At 58.1% G+C, this 15,025-nt stretch overlaps 1 protein-coding gene across 1 annotated transcript; it reads left to right on the top strand.

The window, feature by feature from the left end:
- Window positions 1-8,863: 8,863 nt before the first annotated feature.
- Window positions 8,864-10,972, top strand: GADD45B (growth arrest and DNA damage inducible beta). The gene is made up of 4 exons (XM_074939569.1): window positions 8,864-9,149; window positions 9,278-9,379; window positions 9,672-9,888; window positions 10,169-10,972. Exons 1-4 carry the CDS (start codon window positions 9,106-9,108, stop codon window positions 10,280-10,282), a joined length of 477 nt encoding a protein of 158 aa, XP_074795670.1. The 5' UTR covers window positions 8,864-9,105; the 3' UTR covers window positions 10,283-10,972.
- Window positions 10,973-15,025: the final 4,053 nt, after the last annotated feature.

The following is a 15,025-nucleotide window of genomic DNA, read 5'->3' as shown; positions in this document are numbered from 1 at the left end:
TAATAATCCATCCTTTCCCCCCACGCTTTGTCCGTCTTGGCTAGTTAGATCACAAACTCCTCAGGGAAGAAACTGTCTCTTACCATGGATCTGTGTAGGGCCAGGCACACCAGGGCCCTGATCCCAATCAGGGCCTCTCCACCCGGCTCCAAGATAAACAATAATGACTGAAACTTTGACACGTGCTGAAAATGCCATCTGGGGCACTGGCCCGTTCCACAATCGACACCCAGGGGAGGGAGACGTCAGTTCTGCTGGATTTCAGGCCCACCTGAAAAGCTTAGGGTGAGAAGCTTGGAAATGTGGGTCCCAATCAGCTCTCACAAAATACAAGAGACCAGCTGCTGCTTTTAAAAATCCTGGTCAGGGTCCACAGCGGGAGGAATTCGCCAGTGCTCTGGGGGTGTCAATGTTGCTATGCTGGTGGTTTGCACTGATTGATCCATTTCCCCGACTGCCCTTGCAACCAGATGGAAATGATTTGCATCCACATCACAGAAGAGAATCATAGACATGCAGGGCTGGAAGGGACCTCAAGGCATCATCAAATCCATTCCCCTGCGCTGAGGCAGGACCAAGGAAACCCAGACCATCCTTGAGGGTGTTTGTCCAACCTGGTCTTAAAATCCTCCAGTGATGGGGATTCCACAACCTCTCTAACGCTTAACTAGCCTTCTAGCTAGAAAGATTTTCCTAATACCTAACCTAAATCTCCCTTGCTGCAAAATAAACGAATGACTTCTTGTCCTGCTCTCGGCGGACATAGAGAACGGTTGATCCCCACCCTCTTTATCACAGCCCTCAGCATAATCGGGATGCCCTTTCCCATTTGCATGGAACAAACTGCCTGTGGGATATTGTGATGATTAAAGTATTACTGGGTTCAAACAAGAGCTCCATCAATGGCTATTAGCCCCGGGGGTCAGGGATGATCCCATGCCGGGGGTGACCTTCAGCCTCTGACTGCCCGAAATCAGGAGGGGAATTCAGGGGTGGATCTCTCCAAAATTGCCCTGTTCTGTACACTCCCCAGGAAGCTCTGGTACTGGCCGCTCTAGGAAACAGGAGACTGGGCTAGATGGACCATGGGTCTGACCTAGTACGGCAGCTCTTATGTTCTTATGAGTCAGAAACTCCCTTTACTTGGAAACCAAAGTCAAAAATGAAGCAAATAAGTCTGAGAACCTGGAAAACCCCTCAGCTCTAGTCTTTTATAAAGTGCCGGTGTTCTTCCATTCATGAGTTCTTCTGGGCCCAAGATTTATCTTCTAGTCCGGCCTCGGGACAGCTTTATGAATGGCAGCGTGTACCGTGCAGCATCCTGAGCACCCGGAGATGGGGACAAAGCGTGATGTGCCGTGGAGAATGCTCATGTGGAGGAGCCGGGGGCTGAGAGAGAGGAGCCGGGGGCTGAGAGGGAGAGACGTGGTTACAAGAAGAGACGTTAAGGTGGAGCTGCAGTCAGAAAAGTGGCTGTAAAACTGGTCCCTTCTTACCCAGCGGGGACCTTGGTGATGTGTAAATGAAATAAATATAACGGTCAAAACGACGTGCCTTCCTGCCACAGACACACTCCCTTGTACACTCGCGGTGTGCACTGTCCCCGGCACACTCACTCTGTGCACCACCACACCGCACACACTCACCCCGTGCAGCCTGGCCCGGCACAGCCCCTCGCACACGCATGCTATGCACCACTGCACAGCACACCCTCCTGACACATCCACAGCCGCAGAAACACATATAGAATCCTCCCACCCTCAGTCCTCCCATTCTCGCACCTTCTCACATGCACACTCCATGCCCTCACATAGCACACCCTTGCACACTCGCACCCCCCCATCCTCCACCGCACGCTCTCCCCTTGCACACCGTCACCACACACATACATGTAACCGGAGAGAGAACCAGCCCTGCCGCCTCCCCCAGACACCTATAAATACCCACGGCTCATAACCTGTGCTTTGCCAGCAGGTGCTTCCCGCACAATGGAGCACGTCTGTGCCTCATGTCCGGGCTGGACGCACACACCCAGCCCGGCAGCCTTGTCATCACAGCCTCCCCCCTTCCCTGCAGCTGCTCACACTCCTGCCACGCTGCTCCTTGGAGGCGCTGGGGAGTGAGCAGCTGCCTGTCGCTGCCCGTGGAGCCCATGTGCTCGTTTGTCCCTTCTGGCACATGGCAGCAAGCATGGCTGGCCACATGACCCCAGCAGCCCCCCCGCCCCCCCCCGGGTGGGAGGCCTAGCTCAGAGCAAAGGACTCAGGTGGGGGGGACATGCTCTCTGTCTCCATAGCAAGAGCTAGCGGGTCCATGCAGCTGCTCCCAATCCCATCTCCAGCCAACCAGCCCTGGGAGCTGTCTGGCCTGGAATCCCATCTCCAAAGCTCTCCTCCCTGTAATGCCCCTAATTCCGCAGCTCCATACGCTGATGGGCGGGAGGAAGTTCCTTCCTGAGCCCTGCCCGCCCCCATCTCACACCCTGACTGGTGAGCACCGAGAGCCCACAGCTGCAAACATTCTGGCCCCCAGCCAAGGACCCCTCTTCTCCAGGGCTGTTTGCCTGGCTCAACCCCTGCAGCAGCGAGTTCCACAGGTGAAAGCGACAGCATGGGGCTGAAAGTCACGATCCACCTGGTGTCAAGATGGGGGCAGCCTGCTGGGAGCAGCTTGTTTCATTCCTGCACCTCGCTTGGCTGGGGTGCCGAGCAGACTGGTGGCCTTTCGCTCCAGGTTGTGGGGTGGCAGACACAAGTTCCTTCCGGGGCTAGCATCTGTTTCTGCCAAACTCCTCTTCCTCTTACACCAGCTAAATGGGCCGGGCCTGATCTCCCAGCCCAAGGTTACTGTCAGCAAGGCTGAGCTGGTGCCCACAGGGTCTGGCTGATAGGAGCCGCGCTGAGCTGGCGAATAGGATCCATGCGGGGCCTGGCTGGCCCGTGACTCCTCCTCGGCAGGATGGCCACTGCAGCAGCTCATCTCAGTGCCGAGCCGGGCAGCCAGGGTCAGACACCCAGGTGAAGGTGTTTCTCTGAGACGTTCTCTGATGCCAGGATCTGCAGACATGTAACACGTGGACATCCAGGAATACAAGAGGCATGTACACATGCAAGAGCAGACGCACCACACACAGCTGCACCCTGACCCACAAACAACACATACGCCCATGCACACCCACAACACACACAGCCTGCACAGACAACACCCAGAGCGCACACAACACATACACCTGCCTCCACCCATGTGCACCCCGCACACAGCTGCCCACCCAATGTGTACACAGCCCCGAGTACACATAACACACACACGACGTGCCTGCTTGGCAACTGCCCACACCAACACACCTGCATGCAAGCATGCACGCTCCCCCACCCACCCACGTGCATGCATGTAAACACTGCCTGCCCCCCACCTCCCTGACCATTCCCCAGATCAGCCCCTCAGTCCCTGGCCCTGGCAGCCCACATGGGCGCCACCTGGCAGCCCAGAGACACGTGTTTCCGGCAGGCACCTCAAATCCAGGGATTAAGAACAAGAATGAAGCAGCCACAGCAGAGCCGGTTGCCTAGAAAATCTGGGCGGGGTCAAGAGGAGGGCGGGGGGGGGCTTCCCCCACATGCCCCACACATCACCTGGTCCCAACACATGCCGCAGCTGGGACTGACACATGCCCAGCACGATGCAGTCACTCAGGCAGCACCAGCTGCCACTCAGCCAGACACGCATGCTGCTAATCAGCCCCTGCAGCTGGAACAAAGCCAAGTGAATGGCCCCGGGGCTGGATCCACCGCTGGGGTCAGCCAGCCTCGCTCCGATCCCCCAGATGTTCCCAGCTGCTGGCTCCGAAGTCCCCTCTGTTAATCTCCCAGGACCACTGGCTCGAAGGTGTTTGCTGCTCTGGGCAAGCCAGGAAACAGCCGCACCTCTCCCTGGTGCACCCCGGCTTCCCACACAGGGAACTGACAGGTTCCAGGGCACCCCTTCCCTCGCCAAGCCCCACCTGCAGCTACAGCAGAGCCAGCCCTGGGCTGCCCCCCTGGCTGAGCTGGGTAAAGGCTGCCCTGGGGTCCAGCCCACCCTCACCTGCCAGCCAGGCACATTCACGCTGGTTCTACCTGCACCATGGAGCCAGAGCTGCCTGGCTGGCGAAGCTCGGGGGCTTTTGCATGTGTGTGTCTCCTGCAGGCGAGGGCCAGGTGTCTGGGGGTCGCTAGTTTCACGTACTGCAGTGATCAGAGATAGCGAGAAATGTGGGGGCCAGAGAGAGGGTGGGGTGTATACGGAGAGTAGATGGGGGGGGGTGGACAGGGATAGAGGGAGGGGTGACATGCTCCAGCCTCTGTCCTGACCTGCAGAGGACATGGCTGGAGCTGGGGGTGTCTCAGTAATTACCCCCCTTCCCCAGCATTGCCATGGCAGTAGCTGCCTCCAGCCCCATCTGGCTGCCCAGACCAAGTGGCAGCCTCCCACGGAACGCAGGTGAATGGAAACTCTGTCGCCCTGGCAACCAGGTAGGAGCCCCAGATGCCACCTGAACGCCGCATGCAGGGAGCACCGGGGCCTCCGGCACCAGGGGAGCAGGCCCTGCAGAGCAGGCCCCACGCAGGGCTGGTGGGAGCCAGGCCAAGGCCTGGGAGGAGCGAAGGGTTTGGGGGATCAGAGTCTGTCGCAGCACCCCAAGCCTGTGGAAGCAGCTGCCCGCAGCTGCCTCCTCGCAGGAGCTGGGCTCTGGCTCCAGACAGCACCTCCCAGGGAGGACTGAGGGCCTCCTGCCGCGGCCAAAGTCCCCTGCTCACGTGGTCCCCACCTGGCTGTTGATGGCAGCTGCATGCGCTGACATCCCAGTGCCCACGACCCGGCAGGCCCACTGCAGCATGCCTGCACCCACCACTACCCTGCCCCCCGCCATCCCTCTGCACCCAACACCGGGTCCCAGCCCAAAGCCCTAGCCACAAGGCCAGGCTGCACCCCTGGCATCCTGGGGAACCTTTGGCTGACGTCAGACACACGCACTTCCTGCAGCCCCAGAAACACGCCAGCTGCAAACTGCATCCCCAGCCCCGTCTCTGCAGCTCCCGGGCCGAGTTTGCTGCAGGATAAATCCCAATCAGTGTACAGAAAACCACTGTGCTGGCCAAGCCAGAGCACGGCTGGCCTGTGGCAGGGAGCAGGGACCTGGCAGGGTGCCCTGCTCCTACCCTGGGCCGACACAGAACGTTCTCTGACTGCAGCCGGAGGGAACAGAGAACAACAGGATGGGGAGGCTGGGCCTTAAAAACAAGCCGAGCAGAGAGGGAAATCGGATCCGCCTGGGGCGTGCAAGTAGAGGCGGTTTCAGTGGGTCTCTGCCTGCCTGCAGCTCGTATTAACCAGATAATACAAACACCCGGACATGGCTCGAGCCAAGCCCTTCGATTGTTCCACCACCAGATCCCAGCGCGCTTTGCATGGCCAGTTTCATCCACCCCGTTGCACAGAGGGGGAAGCCCTCGGATACTCCGGCAAGCAGTGCGGTACCCAGGCCTACACAGAAGAGAACTGCACCGAGAGCAAAGGTGAGGCCAACACGGGAGGCTTTTTGAGTCCCTCAGTTCTGAGGGTCACACCTCCAGACACCTTGAAGAGGGGCACCTCTGAAAATCAGGCCCCTTTCAGCTGTCTCAAGTTGCACCCCCACAGTCAGCACCCTCTTTCTGTCACCGTATCTTGCTGTGATCGTCTGTGAGCTGTCACCAAACTGGGTCAGCGGGTGGCAGCAACCGACCACAGTTCCATCCCGGTGAAATACCCTACCCGGGCACCCAGCCCCCCCACTGCAGAGGATGGCGCTGTCGGGGTGGGGGTCGGGACCGACACACGGAGATGCGTGGCAAACTAACAATACATGGAAACAACAGGAGGTTTAAACTGGAACACGGCCTGGAGCCTTCGCTGTTTAATAGACCTGGGGCTTGAAGACTCAGGGACGCACAGATCCCAAGGTGAGGAGGGACCGGCATGATCAGCTAGTCTGACCTCCTGCACATCGCAGGGCACAGAACCTCCCCAGCCCACACCTGGAACCGCCCTCAAATAATTCCCATTGGAACCAGAGCAGACCTTTTAGGAAAACAGACAGTGTGGATTTTAAAATGGCCAGCGATGGAAAACCCACCATGATGCTTTGCGAATTGCCCCGATGGCTACGCTCCCAGTACAAGGTGCATGTCTTATGTCCAGGCCGACTCTATCCGGCTACACCTGACACTTTCAGAATAAAAGCACCATGTTAGCGGCTACATGTGATTAACTTATTGTTATAATTGCTGCAGTACGGTTACTACGGAGTCTGGCTCGATCACCGTATTTAGCTACCTTACCTATCCATCCCATATACTTCCCTCTGTCTATCCATCCAGCCCTATCCGCACCCCTCTATCTATCCCTATGCACACCCCCATCTATCTATCCATCCATAACCCCATACGCACCCATCTATCCCCATATACTCCCCTCCGTCTATGTATCCATCCATCCATCTCCATATACACACATCTACGTATCTATCCCCATTCACACCCTTTGTCTATCCATCTATCCATTGATCTCCATACGCACCCCTCTATCTACCCCTATACACACCCAGCTATCTATCCTTCCATCCATAATCCCATACGCACCCACTGATCCCCATATACACCCCTCTATGTATCCATCCATCCATCTCCATATACACCCCTCTACGTATCTATCCCCATGCACACCCTTTGTCTATCCATTGATCTCCATACACACGCCTCTATCTATCCCTATACACACCCCTCTATCCATCCCTCCACACCCATCCAGTCCCCTACACACCCTGTTATCCCTCCAGCATACTTCTAGAGTTCCCATCCCAGCTGTCTCTCAGGCCCACAGCCTCCAAGGTACTTAGGGGCCTCCCCAGCCTGGGGGCTCTGGGCGGATGCCCGCGGAACTCCCACCGAGATCAAGGGAGGGGGCTTGGGGGGGCAAAGCCCCAGAGCCGTTTGCACTTCAGGTCACAAGCCGAGCCGCCAGCCTGCTGTGCACGCCGGGCCCGCTAGGCGGCGGCCTTGCCCGCCGCGAGCGGCCTCCGCCGGCTGGTTTGGCAGCTGGCCTGCCCGGGGCTGCTGGGCGCCGCCCGGCAGCTACCGGCCGGGTTTGCAACGACAGCACACGACCGCAGGGTGCGAAGCAGCCACGCCCGAGCGCCCCGGGCAGGAAGGGTCAGAGGGGGGAGAAACTCGGCCCTCTGCAGCCTGAACCCCAGGTCCTGAGCACCGCCCCCCTGCAATGCAGAAATGTCATTCATTGCACCCCCCTCGGCGCTGAGCTGGGGGCGCTCCCCGGAGCCACGTGACGCGCCCCCCGCCCTGTGCCTGCGTCTCCAGAGAGACCAGCCGGGCAGCAAGCTGCCACTTGCACTTTCTGCTTTTTTGCAAATCCACCTGGGGCTAATCTCCCCCGAAACGTTAGCCTCGAGCAAGCCTATTGCAACACGCCCTGCTTTGCACCGGGGACCTTTTACCTCTGCAAAAGTTCAGGCTCCAAGCTCGACCTCCCACGTGCTTTGCAGAGCGGGGCGTTATGCGAACCTTGCAGCTCCCCCCCCCCCGCCCCCCGCCGGGTGCTCGCTTTGGAAAATGCATTCAAACCCAAGCTGAAGGCCAGCCCAGCAGCGCTCCCTGCAAGTCCCCTGGCAGCTCCGCTGCTCGGGAAAGTACACGGTGTCTTGTTTGCGTTCCCGGGTTTGTGAGGGACCCGGAGATTTGGAGGTTGGTTAATTCTCGGCCTGAAATCAATCTTGCCACCCAGGCAGCTCCCATCATGAGCGCGAGCCTGAAGCGAGTATTGTCTGCAGCTAGCAGCGTGTGTATCCCAGTAAAGACTGTACGCCTCCCCCCCCCACACACACACACCCCTGGGGTCTAAGGTGCGTTGCAGAAGAAGAGAAGAGAGGACCCCTAGAAGGTCCAAGCCAAGGAAACATGATGCACGCTGCAGGGGTTGTTGTGAAACGAGTCACCAAGTTTTTGCAAGCTGCAGAAACCATGACTGGCTCTAAAACCTCATGATTAACTCACCCTTTCCCCTCCGCCGCCTACACAACACTACACTTGGTGCTCTTCGTTTTCTGCCTACGAGGTGGAATGGGTATCGCCCTGATCAAATGGGGGTACGGGGATGCAACGTACCCCTGCATAAGCAGGGAATTCACCAGACAAGTTTGCTTTTTGCAGCTCCAGAGCTCAGTCCTGGGAATATAGACACCTCCCACCCCCCAGCATCTCGGAATTTGCTCCGGAGTGGAAGAGAATACTTGTTTTCCCTTTGCATAATGTCCCTGCTTTTCCTTTGCCAAATGCATCCTCGCCTGGACGTGGCTTTTTGGTCCCTGAACAGACCCAGCCCGGGACAGGGTGGCCGGGGGCTTCCTGGGAAAGCGGCGCGTGGGGAGGGGGGGGGGATTTCCAGGGGCATGCATTTCCATGTAAACCCTTGGGATAGTTATCTCCTCTGAACATAGCACGGCTTCCAGCCCTGCCCCCACGGCTGCAAGCCCAGGGCTCTGTGGAAATCCCACGCCTCTGCCCAGCACAGCAACAAAACCTGCTGAGAAATGTCTATCGAAACTCTCGCTCGTGTGCTGTGTGTTTTGTGTGTTTTTTTTTAAGCAAATCCCTCCCTTGGAAAACTTCCCCCGCCCCACGTGGGGTTACTCGCTATTTTCCCCCAGCGGGAGAACCAATCAGCTGGCACCGGGTTTTTTCCCTTTGTGGCCGAGGAACCAATAGGAAAGGAGACGCCCCGCCCCTTCTGCAAGGCTATAAAAGGCGCCCGCAGCAGCCGCTGTCCCTGAGACTGTTTGGAGGAGCCGGGGTGTTGGATTCGGAGTGGCGCCGGATTGACTCGCAGCTGGAGCGTCTGACGTCGCGGGGAGATTGCCGCCGGGAGGAGCGAGCCTTGTTTCTCCAGTGGATTATTGCACGGCTCCCGCCGGCCCTCTGCGCTGCTGCTGGGGCCCTTGGGCTGAGGGTTGCTGCTTCTCCCCCCCCCCCCGTCTGCTCCTGACTCCAAGCCGCTGTGGATTATAATTGCAACATGACCCTGGAAGAGCTGGTGGCTTGCGACAACGCTGCCCAAAAGTAAGTGTCCCCCCTCCTCGGCGGCGCTGCAGGAGCATGCGGCGCTCCCCGCTGGCCCTGCGCCGGCCGGGCTTTCCGAAGCGGCTCCGCATTAACGCCGTTCCCCCCCCTTGTGCCCTCTCCCCAAGGATGCAGACCGTCAGCGGAGCGGTGGAGCAGCTGCTGGTGGCGGCTCAGCGGCAGGACTGCCTGACCGTCGGCGTCTACGAGTCGGCCAAGCTCATGAATGTGTAAGTGGCGCTGGCCTGACGTGTGTAGGGTCTGATCAGCTGATGGGGCGGGGGGGGTGCCCAGTTTTGGGGGGGGGTTCTCAGCTCACTTAGCTCTGCTGGAGCTGGGGGGGTGGTGCGGATCTGGGTGTGACAGATGCAAGAGAGACGCACTCCGGCATCAGGAGCAGCTGGAGGGGGGGGGGTTAGGGGGGTATGGCTGAGAGTCATTTCCTTAGATGGAGAGTCGATTTGTGGGGCCTGTCTCCCCCCCCCGATCCTGACCGGTCTGCTTCCTCCCCGTGCCCTGCAGGGATCCCGACAGCGTGGTGCTTTGCCTCCTTGCCATTGATGAAGAAGATGAGGGTGACATCGCCTTGCAAATCCACTTCACCCTCATCCAGGCTTTCTGCTGCGACAATGACATCAACATCCTGCGGGTGTCCGGCATGCAGCGGCTGGCCAAGGTCCTCGGGGAGAGTTTGGAGGACAACAGCGAACCCCGGGACCTGCACTGCATCCTAGTGACGGTAAGTCCCCTGTGGTGCTGGGGGCGAGGGGTTGGGGAGGGTGTCCATCACCTGGAGTCAATCCCATCCCTGTAGGGGAGAGCTTGTATTGTTCAGTGGTGCTGATGCAGGGCCGTGTGACTTGGGGCTGAGCCAAGGTGCTTCAGTGATGTGTATGTTACCGAACAGCAGGGGTGTGGGTCACCGCTCAAGTATGTCTCGTGAATGGGCTGGGGTGACGTCCAAGAGGTTTGCGTTTTGTTGTTGCTAACGGTTGGATCTGTGTGTCCTCTCCCACCAGAATCCCCACACCGATTCCTGGAAGAGCCAAGGGTTGGCGGAAGTGGCCAGTTACTGTGAAGAAAGCCGCTGTAACAACCAGTGGGTCCCCTATGTCTCGCTGCTGGAGCGTTGAGCCGGGCACTGCCTTCTCGTTTTGTGCTGAATTCATGTTTTTTAACAAAAAAACGACAACATTTTAAAAAATAAAAAACCGCCCCATCAAAATAAAAGCTAAGGAGTAACGGAGAGGAGAGAGCCTGGGGAGAGCCTGGGCCGGCAGCAACAGTGTGCGTGGAAAGGGAGGAGCGCCGGGGGACTGGCGATGGCAAAGGGGCTGTGACGGCGTGGAGACCGTTAAAGGAGGAGCAGGCGGGCAGGAGACATGCTTGGGGGAATGGCTGAGTCAAGGCGACTGACTCCTCGGATGTGAAGAGTGCTCGAATCCTGTACGCAAGGCACGACGTGTTTCTCTGACGTGTTTCTCTGTCTGCGTGGGGTGTGGATGCCACTGATCCATGGCAAAAGACTGGATTTCCCTCCGCTCCCTTTCTCTGCAGCGGGAGGGGGCATGACCACATTTTGCTAAGGACTTAATGTGGCAGGGTGGGGAAGAGACTGGATTTTTATTACATTTTTTGCATCTGCTTTGTGTTGTGGATGGAAGACGCGAGGACTGAAAAGGACAGTTGCAAATGAACTCTTTATTTTTCAATGGACAGAATGTCTTATATTTATAAACTCAAGATTGCAATTTTTTTCTTTGCACTCAAGCCACTAAGTGATTCTATATATTCTTGTACAATGAACTTGCAATAAATTTCTGAAAGCTAAATATCACTTCCTCTTGCATCCTTTTTTATTTTTTTCCCCGTCCAGCTGTGACACTTCCCGGTCACTGCGTGTTGCATCACGGCACATCCTGTACTCTGTGATCGGATCAGGATGTAGCTGTGTTCTTAAACCAGCCTCCGGGAGCCAGCCCTGTTCTCGCTCTTTGCAAAACACGGTGGCTTTCTGGCTCGATGGCGCCACCACTTCTGTAAATTGACAAAGAGGCTTAAACAAGCAGCAATTAAGGGCTGGCCTGTTGCAAAATGCCATGTGAGCTCCTGGCTGGTGCAGCCTCCTGCCTACTTGCAGCTAAACAGGATTTTGTCTGGTTTCGGGGTGTGGAGGAAGGAGCATGGGCCAAGTTTGGAGAGTGGGGGGCTAAAGAGAAGTGCTAATTAGGTCCTTAAATTGACTTGCTCAAAGCCCCCCCATTCAGGAGCGTGGATCATCAGTGTGTAGGTTTGACTAGACTTACTGAAGTGCATAAAGTTTTTTTTTCCTGGCATCTCCCAGCCCCTCCCTTTCAATGGTAGTGCCCCCCACAAGGCTGAGCTGAAAGCCCCCCTTGTTGGGTGTGCGTTTCCTGGGCCTAGCTGCCCCTGAGCAGCATTGGCCAGCACAGCTGCTGCTGCAGACCCATTTCTACCTACAAGTTCTTCTGACAGGAGCCTGGTTCTGCCCCTGACCCCAAGAAGCAGGGAGCACCTACAGAACAAGCCCCTAACTCATGCTAGCCCCTTTCTGTTGAGCCTATCAGGGCAGCTTACCCTGTGCGTAGCACTACCGGGGGCGAGTGCTGGCTTAGCACAGGCTAGCTGGGCTGTGGCAGCGGGTCCACACCGTGCTCTGGGCCCTCATGGGGCAGGGTTAGATGGGGCTCCAAGTGTCAGGAGGGCAGGGTTGGTTCTAGGGCAAGACCATTGCATGCCCCAGAGGGGTTGGGGAAGTGGGTTGGATGCAGGGGAGAGTCCTTATGCCTGAGGCTTGCCTAGGCTGGGGCATTCCTAGCCTGGGATCAAAGCGTATTTTCCCCTCCAATCTGCATGCATCTCTTCTTCCTCTGAGCCTTGTGGGCAGAAAAGCCCCCCATGGCCCTGCTGCAAGGTGGGGGCACCAGCTGTCCTGTGCTAAACCAGCCCCTGCCTGTGTAGTATAAACAGGGAACTAGACATGGGGTTTTTTTAGATGCCAGGTATTTAAAAGGGCATGAGCCACAATTGTGGGCTACAGCCAGCAATGACTGGCTGGCAAAAGTAGCCTTTAATTCAAACCAGCCATGCACGCAGGCTCAACTAATGGGAGATCTTGCCTAACATCACCGGCTGCATCAGCATAATGGGGGGGGAACCATCCCACCCATTCAAGATCACTCTACTGCTTTAAATCTAGTCTGCTGGATTGCCGGTGTCCCCATTTTACAGAGGGAGAAGGAGGGAAACTGAGGTGCAGAAAGGGGCTTGCCCAAGGTCGCACAGCAAGACTGTGGCAAGTGGAGCCTCACGCTAGCTCCTCCTGACTGGGTGAGGTACTCGGTCAGGAGGACATACAGGAGTGACCTGCCCCATGCTTTGGGGGCTTGTTTGACCCAGGGGTTAGTGGGGTGGAGGAGACACTAGGGTTGGCTGCCCGGTGGCAGCTAATCCCCTTGGCTGCCAGTCAGCGGCTTTGCACTTGCAAGCACTCCTGGGGCTGCAGAAAATACGCAAGTAGGGGGAGGTGGGCCTGATTCTTCCCCTGGGGGTAGGGAGCCCATGCCCTGGACACTCCACACCTGGTGGAAGGTGCAGAGCCCGGGCTGCTGAGAGCTGCCTTCAGTTCCCACGTCCCATCTCCTATTGCAGTGAAGCCGACCCGCGCAGAGCTATCGCTGTCGATTCTGGAGGGTGACCTGCCTCCCGAAAGCGAAATAGAGGCTGAACAGCTGGTTTCCTGTGGTCAGGGCTCCCCCTGAGAGCCCTGCCGCAGGGAGTCAGGTGCCGGCTGTGGGCTTGATGGGAAATCCTGTTGTTTCTGCAGGGAGCAAAGCCTCTGAGAAGACCTAAGACAAGAGGAGGCTTTTTGGGAAGCTGACATGAGAGAATCTAATGGAGTCAGGGTTCTTCTGCACAAATAATATGCTCCCTGCAGCTTCCCACCGCAACCTGCAAGATTTGCAACCCCCCATCCTTGCAGCTTTGTGCCAGAGCTTGAAAATCTGGAAATGCAGCTGAGTGGGAACTGCAAGAAACAAACATGAAACTGATGAATCTCCCCAAACTGGAAGAATGTAAATAAATAATACGGGGGGGGGCTGTTTGGGGAAAAAGGGCAGGTGTATAAATTGCACATGCAGATAGCCAGGGCGGGGGGGGGGGTCATTGCACACGCACACAGCAGTGGCAAGTGTGCATGATGCACCTGTTTGCAGCCGGGGAGGGGGGGGCCCATCCTGTATGTGTGTGTCCCTGTATGTGCTGGCCCATGCATGTTCCTGTGGGCACACGTGTGGGTGGGTGTCCATGGGGGGGGCTCACCTTGTGTGTCATTGGCCTTCAGTCTCCACTGCGCCTGCACTCCTGTTATCAAGGCCCCAGTCTGTTCTCCCAGCCCCACCCCCTCCCCGGGGGCTGGGAGGGTTGGGAATGGGAGATGGAGCCTTGCCCCCCTCTTAGCCTGCTGGTTAGAATCCAGCCAGGGGGACTCCAGAGGGTGACCTCCCAAGTTGTCACCAACCCCCCCACCAGAGAGCTGCCCATGGTCCCGGCTGGGCAGCCCCTGGCTCGTGGGTGTGGGGAATGAGGGGGTGGCATGATGGGCGCTGCTGGGGATTTCGCTACCATGTAGGAAGCTGCCCTTTGAGCACAACCTCTCCCCCCTTCCCCAGGTTGCGGGGGCGGGGGGGTTCCTTAGCCTTGCCAGGAGCAGGCTGCCTCAGCCTCCCTGGGCCAGGGAACCCCCCCCCCGGCTCGTGGCAGACCTGCTGTCTGCTGGGCAGCCACATGCCCACCCCCTCCACGCCCATGCTCTGTGCTGGGGGGGGCTTCTCACAGCCACACAGGCTCAGCAGAAATCCCCTGAGCCGCCTCCAGCCGGAGGGACTCGGAGCCCAGTGTCTCCGTGATGAAGTCACCACAACCACCAACCACACAGGAGGCAGCTGAGTGGGGAGTGATGCTCACAACCCAGAGGGACAGAGCGGAGGCCGGGGGCTGACACCCAGGCTCCATCTGATCCCCAGGGGCCAAGCGAGGGAGGGACAGAGGAGAGGGGGATTCGGCACCCCCCTTACAAGAGACACGTCCCTGCAGCCTTATGCCCGTCCTAGGCACCTGACCCAAAACCCATCACGGCAGCCGACAGGAATCTTTCCACCCGGGATCAGGCCCCCTAAGGGAAGCAGCCACTCAGGAGCCCTGCCCGGAGTCTTGTTAGAAGCAGGGCGGGGAGCTTTGTTGGGGGTGGGGAGCTGAGCCCTGGAGCCAGAGCCCCTCCCCCCTGCCTTGGCCCTACGGCGGGGCGTGGGGGGGGGTGCTGGCATGCGGGGCTGAGATCCACCAGCACCGAGCAGGCTATGAGGGATATCTGACCCGTCACTGCCCGTGCCACACCCATTCTGGGCCTAAAGAGAGGATTTGGGGGGAGGGGAAAGTATTTTCTAGTGGTCAGAGCAGGGGCCTGGGAGTCAGGAATCCTGGGTTCCAGGCTCAGCTCTGCCACTGACTCACTGTGTAACCTTTGGGGATGTCCCAGCCCTGCTCCGTGCCTCAGTTTCCCCATATCTGACATGGGAGTGATAACCCTACCTAACACATACACCCTCCCTTCTTGCTGGGGAAGGAGCAAAAGCTGCTTGCTGCTCGGAGAGCCTCAGGCTCAAGGCGCTGGCAGCCCGGGCAGTGTAGCTATTTAATGACTCAGCCACCAGGGCTGCCGGTTTCCCAGAACAAACTCCATGGCCAAGGCCGGGCTGGAAGCATTCGGGAAGGGGGAAGAGCTGGGGATTCCCCTGGGAGAACGCAACAGCCGTGAAGCATTCTGCGTCTGGCCTGCCAGCCGCTGCCGAACA

Source organism: Natator depressus, chromosome 25, assembly GCF_965152275.1.
Source record: "Natator depressus isolate rNatDep1 chromosome 25, rNatDep2.hap1, whole genome shotgun sequence".
In the NCBI taxonomy this organism is placed as follows: Eukaryota; Metazoa; Chordata; order Testudines; family Cheloniidae; genus Natator; species Natator depressus.
The sequence above is the reverse complement of the archived record's forward strand: the minus strand, read 5'-3'. Positions and strand labels throughout refer to the sequence as shown.